This window comes from Gavialis gangeticus, unplaced genomic scaffold (genome assembly GCF_001723915.1).
Source record: "Gavialis gangeticus isolate Ggan-Ray unplaced genomic scaffold, GavGan_comp1, whole genome shotgun sequence".
Classification (NCBI taxonomy): Eukaryota; Metazoa; Chordata; order Crocodylia; family Gavialidae; genus Gavialis; species Gavialis gangeticus.
In genome coordinates this window covers 180,182,112-180,189,385 of record NW_017729024.1, presented here as the reverse complement: position 1 = coordinate 180,189,385, position 7,274 = coordinate 180,182,112, and the positions used below count along the sequence as shown (strand labels likewise).

At 44.7% G+C, this 7,274-nt stretch overlaps 1 protein-coding gene across 1 annotated transcript in view; it reads left to right on the top strand.

The window, feature by feature from the left end:
* Nucleotides 1-756: 756 nt before the first annotated feature.
* Nucleotides 757-7,274, top strand: part of MYO5B (myosin VB) — a 98,547-nt gene continuing 92,029 nt past the window's right edge. Inside the window, exon 1 of the mRNA XM_019518298.1 lies at nt 757-825. Coding sequence (XP_019373843.1) covers nt 757-825 — 69 coding nt within the window. The remainder of the gene's footprint in view (nt 826-7,274) is intronic.

Below are 7,274 nucleotides of genomic sequence, written 5' to 3'. Positions count from 1 at the left end.
TCTCTGGGTTCCCAGGAGCTGCTTGAACCATCAGGCTGTAAGACATGCTATACGATGCTATGCTAAGACTTCTCACCCTTCCCTCTGAAACTGTGCCATGCTGCAAAAAATTATTTGTCTAGAATGAATGAACAAGAAGGAGCATGACTCATGAACGTAGTGGCTAGAGCATTTCCTGGGCAGAGGGAAAGCTGGTGTTTGATCCCTGATCCTAGGACTCCGATAAAGAAACCAGAACCCAGGGCTCCCTTCTCTCTGGTGAATGTCCTTTGTCTGATCCCGTGCAAAACGTGAATTGTCCAAAAACTCTACATAGCTCTTGGATTTGTGATCAAAAGAGGAGCTCTCAAATTTGACATGAGCCTGAGGGATCGATTCAGGACAAGGCAATGCTTACAAAGGACATATTTTGAGGCAAGAGTACCACCAGGCTAAGAAAGAAGGTTTAGATTGCTTGTAACTGAAAACAAAGAACCAGATCTGAACTAGGTTACTCGTCGAGAAATGGGAAGAGATGAAATCTGCAAGCCTTCCCAAACCCGTGCAAATTGAAATTTTGGGCCAGTTTTAATTCCCATAAGAGCATAAGAATGAAAAAGAGGGATAAATGGAAGTAAAAAAGATGAAAACATTGTAGGTCAATGGGAAACATTCAGGTTTAAGGCAACAAGAGTCTTCATAAAACTAATGTAATCTACACAGGGGAGCGGAGCAGTGTGCCATTGCCCCCTTGTGTTCATATTTAGCCTTAAGAGAATGGTTAAAGGACCCAATGCTGGGAAAGGCAATGGTGAAGGTGTTGTCAGAAGCAACTGTGAGAGTAATGTATGAAAGGATGGATGAATAGCCTATGCAACTGAACAGTGACACAGGTCACTTCAGGCATTTAAGGAAGACTGTATAGAACTAATTCAGAATGAACATGTGTGTTTTATGTAATATATGTGTGAGGAGTTTCAGTAAGTGAAATGCACTCGTCTCTCTCTCCCTCCATTCCCCTCCCGCCCCCCACAAAAAAGGTGGACAGTCGAAAGTGTAGGTAGAACTTATTCTGTGTTTTCATAACCTGAACTATAACAGGGAACCAAGATATCATTGAAATACATATCAGCTATTTACAGTATTATAATACATCAAAGAGATTTAAAGGAAGTGAAGAAAAGTATCCACATGACAGTTACCTGATAGATACAACTTTCCTTGTTTTCAGCTGCTCATGATCTTGGGGGGTAAAAAACAAAACAACACATCTTTCTTCTAGCTTGCCATGCTTGGATACAGCTGAGCACAAAGGTAAAATCTGGTGATCCCTTTCACTGTCAAATATAAGTCAAAACCAGCTGCTCTTTGTGGTTTGCAGCAATTGAATCAGATGCATTTCTCACAGAGGTCAAGGCTGTTGTATTGCTTTCTCTCATTCTCTAAGAAAGGATAAAAAATAGGATTTAAAAACAGCATAATTTATCAGGGATTATAATATTTGTTGATATTAGGATTCTGACTGCTACTCCCTATGGGCATTTGAAGAAGCCTATTGATGTAGTACGTAGGTGCTGGTGCTACATATGGATGATTTCAATATTCAGAATAGACAGATCTCCCACCCACTCTTTATTCTAATCATTCTGGGGTTCCCTCTTGGGAAATGCTACAATAAAAAGGTGAAGCCTGCAGCCTGAATGATAGGATATGCCATATTTAGCCAAATGTCCTCACAAAATGAGAAGGCTGATAAAATCAGGAGCTCAGGTTGAGTTATACGTGAATATTTGCAGTCTGCCCTTTACTGTTTGTGGTGACAAGACTATTCTTATTTGGACATACTTACTTTTCTCTTGCTCCTGCTGTGGGGGGACACCCCAAAGAGTGATTAAATATAAATCAACCTTGGCCTACAAACACTGCTCCATCCTTTCCAGTTTCTATCTATAATATAACGTGTCCTCTACCCTCAGTGCTTCACAGGGGATTATGCAGCTGCTGCACTTATTGCATGTGATCCCCACACTGATAAATTCTTAAGTCTGGCCTGTGCATATGCAGAATACCTGGACAAGTGTTCAATTCAATCTATGTAATCAAGACTGATTCTTGACTGACTGATGGATTGATTCTGCTGTAACCAAGCAGCTAGCTGAAGGAGCACTTCACTAGAAATACATTTTTGGATTCAAGTGTGTGTCAGCAGAAAGCAATTGAAACTAATGATGAAGGCCCATGGGAACAAAATATGTATGAAAAAGGGGGAATTAATTATTTGTGGGGATGCCATGGCCCAAACAGTGCGAGAGAGGTTTTCCTGCTCTAAATAAACAGGTTAGCTGGGTTCTGTACATGGCTGGCAATGAGCCATTACAAAGTACATCACCCACTTTAATATCCTCTCCTCTGGGACTTTAAAGGATGGGAACAGTAGAGAGGGGAAAAAACAAACTTTTTTAATGTTAGAGGATTTCTAAAAAGTTGTACCGTCAGTCCAGCAGGGGGATTTAAAAGTACCCAACTTTTAACAGCCCTGTGGCCCTGACACTGCCCTACTAAGGCTTAACAATATTTTGGCTCAACAAGGCCTCCGCTTCCAGCAGGCCTTTCTCTCCCATTAACCACCTCTTTTCTTAGTTTAATGAGGTCTCTGCTTTCAACCAAGTTCCTCTTTTCCCTCTGCCTTCCTGGAAGAAAACACTAGGCTCAGTTGGGCTTCCAAAAATATAACGAGTTTCAAGGTCCTTGTAGATAATGCCTAGAAGACGATAGGTCCAGTGAGACATCTTCCAGAAAGAAAGGGAGGTTTGAAGGGATCTTCAGTAGTGAGGGGACAACTAATTGGTAAACATACCAAACTAGTGAAATGGGGTAGATCTGTCTGGGTCTCTGCATAGTAACTGGTGACTGGTCTTCTTGTGAAATCATTCGAATTGGATTGGTTTCCCTAGGTATTCATTTTATAGCAAATAAAAGATGTAACTGTTCTATAGCACTTGACCCCCTGTGCGAGTCCCCTATGGCAGCTCGCCTGATCAGCTGATTAATAGTGATTAAAGGCTCTCTAGTTATACTCACTGGGCTGTTTCTTTAAGCTTCATAATAAAGTGTGCAGCAAAGTAGGAGCAGAGCCAAACTGTAGGGCTGGGGTCCAGCCAACCCAATCACTTGGACTGGCATGGACCTGCTTAGGGGAAGCAGTTATCATTGGTGAGAGGAGCTGATTCTTCCCTCCACCCTGAGAAGTATATGGGAGTAAGTAAAGACAGCAAATATTTGAGCTCTTCTGAGTAAATGTGGCTAGCTACTGTTTAGGGTGAAGGCTGAAATGCAGGATGATTCACCTCAGGGAGGGATGCAGTGGCTCCCGATTTTAAAGGAGTAGGAGGGCTGACAGGCGTAGGGGTTAATGTTTTAAAAACACTCAGACCGACTGCGCTTTTGGAGCTCTTGGGAGAGCATTGTCTTAGAGGCACAGGGAACTCCAGCACCTTGAATGAGAAGAGTAGGGCTGCATGCCTAAGCTGTCACATGAGCTTATTAGTTAAGGTTAAGTAAAGCTTCCTTTAAAGAAGCAGACATGCTTTCAGAGAGAGCAGCAGATGGTGAGCCAGGAAAGATCACAACTAAAAATCAAAAGGATCAGAGACCGTTTTGAATTTGATGCTGCTGCCATCAGTCACTTTCCTCTTCCTTCCCCTTCCCCGTCCCTACCCAGCACTATGCCTTACAGTGGTAGCAAGTGGGAGTAGAGGAGGCAGCAGTGGGACTTGGTGATTTAGGAGAGTAGCTGTGAAATAAGCAGACTTCAAAGGAATGAGTGGGGGATGAATGAGCACAGCACAGAGCCGTTGCATTTAATGGGGAAAGTGCATCAGGGAGAGCCAGGGTGTCAGTGCGCCCAGCTTTCATGGCACTGGAGTGCAGGGGGTCCTGGCAGGGTAACTGTACGTGGGCAGGATGAAGAGATAAAGGGATACACATTTTAAATAAAATACTTGCAGAAAACAAACCCCCTTTCCTAAAATTCCCCAAGGAGAGATGAAGGGAGGGCCTGAGATGAATGCACACAAGAAACTCTCTGCTGCATTTTTGTACCAGAGATTTTTCTTTTCAAAATGAGAGGCATCAAGAGTGTGAAATCAGCCTAGTAAAAGAACTACCTTAACTTCAGAAAGTAAGGGCAGTGCTTAAAGTTGCAATTAAAGTATCCAGCACTGAAGTGGGACGATTCTTTTAATCTCACTCAGTTGAGAGGAATTATAAACAGAAGCTCAAGCAAACAGGCCATTTTCTTGAGCTAGGATCTGAATGCAGAAGCACCTACAGGACCAACATCAAGAGCACTGGGCAATTTTGAGAACCTCAGTGACCATCTGTCTGCATCTTTAGGAATCTTAATGTATTAGATAATCCAACCCAAACAGAAGACTGACTCCCAGCAGAACTAACTGATTGGGATCTGTAGTGAAGCCCCATGACATGGAGCCTCAGGCCATAGCCATGTGCTAAAATTGTTGTGCTTGGTGGCAGCAACCTCAAGCACACCATGCTGCTTTGGGCAGGTTGCTTCTGCAGTCAGAGGCAGTGTAACCACATTCATGGGGCACTTCAGGAAGACTAATTAGTCAGACCCCAAGCTGTTTAGTCCGGTCTCAGCACCACACAGACACGGCTATACTTCTTTTGGTTTTAGGAGGCATTCAGCCTGGAGTTTTGCAAAGCCTGTCTGTGGACACCCCTGGCAAGCATGGTAAGGTTTCTGAGGAAGCATCACCTTAGTAGCTCAACTGGCACTGAAGTTTGGGAGCCCCAGACCCCACTTCCACCAGCCCAGGGTCTGCTGCCCATTCTGGTCTAAGACTCTGCCTTGGACTGCAAGCACCTTCCAGTACCAGCAGCTGCAGACATATACTGGGACATAGTTGAAAAGTGGGTGCAAAGAAAAAAAAGAGGAAAAGAGGTTGTCAAGTCAAGCTCTCAATAGTTCAGAAAGGCAGGAATGAAGGTTATTTGTCAAACCTTACTTTGACCACTTGTGTGTGTACCTTTTGGTACAGTCTAAATACATGAACACAAGCCCTTTCCTCACTCTGGGCCCAGAAGCAGTGCTCACTTAATGAACAACTGATTAGCATTTTGTTTTCTCCTCACTATTCAAATTTGTGACTCCAGACTTCATTTACTTCCTGCCTTTCAAGCCCTGCTCTGATAACACAGCTATTAATTTCCTTGGGGGCTTTTCTGTGGTGTTTTACCACAATAGTATTTGAGCAGCAGGAACCACAACATTTATCACCCACTTTAGACACTATCTAACTAAGAATTCATAATCCTTTCACTCCTTTCATAGCCCCTGGAGTTACTAACACTGTAATGCTCTCTGTGGAGTGTGAAATGAAATCAGAATGTAAATGCAAACAGATCAAGTGCAGACAAGTCATTTGGCTAATGATTCAATTGTGCCACCTGCTGGGGAATCATGAAAGTGCATCACATTTGCAAGAGGCAATCAGGACTCATAGTAGAGATGGTATCTTTTACTAGACCAAGAAGAGTTTTGCAAAAACAATATTTCACTGCAAGCTTTCGGGCACAAACACCATTCATCAGGCATTGAACAAAAGATTGTAAAAGTTCTCCTGGGTAAAAATGAAAGTTCGTATTTCATAGGATTTCACAGAGGAATCAATATTTCACATTTGCAACACTTTTAGTGTTGCAGTAGCCATGATGGTCCAGACCATGCATCATTCAGGGTTTGCTTGGTGATGTCTCTTAGGTCCCTGACACACACATTATGCTTAGGATGTGATTAAGTGGTTAATCATTTCTCAAGTCATGATCTGGCCACAAATTCATTAAATTGATGGTATGAAAAAGCCAGATATAAGTGACAAAGTTCTTACACAAAATACATGAATAACTGTCTCTGGTTCCTATCACACCTTCAACTGAGCATGTGGCCAATGCTCCCAGCCTCTAGAGCTGGGAGCCCTGGTCAGCTGATCAGGGGTCCCAGCTTGGGGGCACAGTGAGCGCTCCTACATGGGAGCCCCAATCAAGTGCAGGAGTGCAGGGTGTCCCCACTCCATAGCTGGCAGCTCTGATCACTGTCAGGACTCCCACCCATGGACGTACATGGTGTGCCTCTGTGGCTGGAAGCGCCAAACACTGATGGGGTTTCTGGCCGCCTGTGGCTCCTGGATCTGGGAGCTTCTGGCCGCCTGTGGCTCCCATGGTTGGGAGCTCTGTTAGCTGATGGAGCTCCCAGCTCCAGGAGTGAAGATTGCTGGGGCAGAGGGAGCCCAAGATTATGATTTTGGGCTTGCCCTGCAGCAGCAATGTGACGTGATGGGATCTGATGCTCAGTCCCATGATTTTGTCCCCTGCCATGCACATGTGGCACTTCCGGAGGCACAACTGTTGGGACTGTGTCAGACCCCACTGCACCTTCTTTTTCATGTCTGTTAGTGCCTTACTGATGGAGGCAAACAGGTAAGATTTGTGCCCCGGGTGCAGACCCCAGTAGGCCACAAGAGACACTGCAGAGCGAGGTGTCAGTACCACCAGGAGCCTGGGTAGTCAGTGCCCCCTACAGCCACCTTCATTGCCCAGGGCCACCACATCCCATCACCACTGGAACTTGGCAACACTGAATTCAGGGGCACCTACATGGGCCGTGCCCAGGTGCTGCTCCATCCTCCATGTGCTGCTCCAACTCCCACCCTCTCCCAGCCTCCTGCCTCCTGATCCCTGCCCTTCCCTGCAAGTTTCATCCCCTCCTTGCATGTTGCCTGTCCCCTGGGCTTCTACTGCTGTGGTTATCAACCTTCTTAGACTTCAGGCAACCTTCTAAAAGTTTTCAGAATTTGGCAGCACCCCATTTAAAAAACATAATATAAATACAGTATAAATAAAATGCAAACTTTATAATTACATTGTTAACGTATGTTATTAATTGTATTTTAGGTTTAGATTTCATAGATTTCATAGACATTTGGGCTGGAAGGGACCCTGGAGGATCATCGAGTCCAGCTCCCTACCCAGGGGCAGGAAGTCAGCAGGGATCATAGGATCCTAGCAAGATAAACATCCAAAAGTGTCTTGAAGGTGTTCAAAGTGGGTGCTTAAACCACCTGCGGTGGCAGTCTGTTCCAGACCTTGGGGGCTCGGACAGTAAAGAAATTCTTCTTTATCTCCAGCCTGAAATGGTCGCAGAGGAGTTTGTGACCATTTGATCTTGTCATCCCTTGGGGCGCTCTGGTGAACAGACATTACCCCAGATCCTG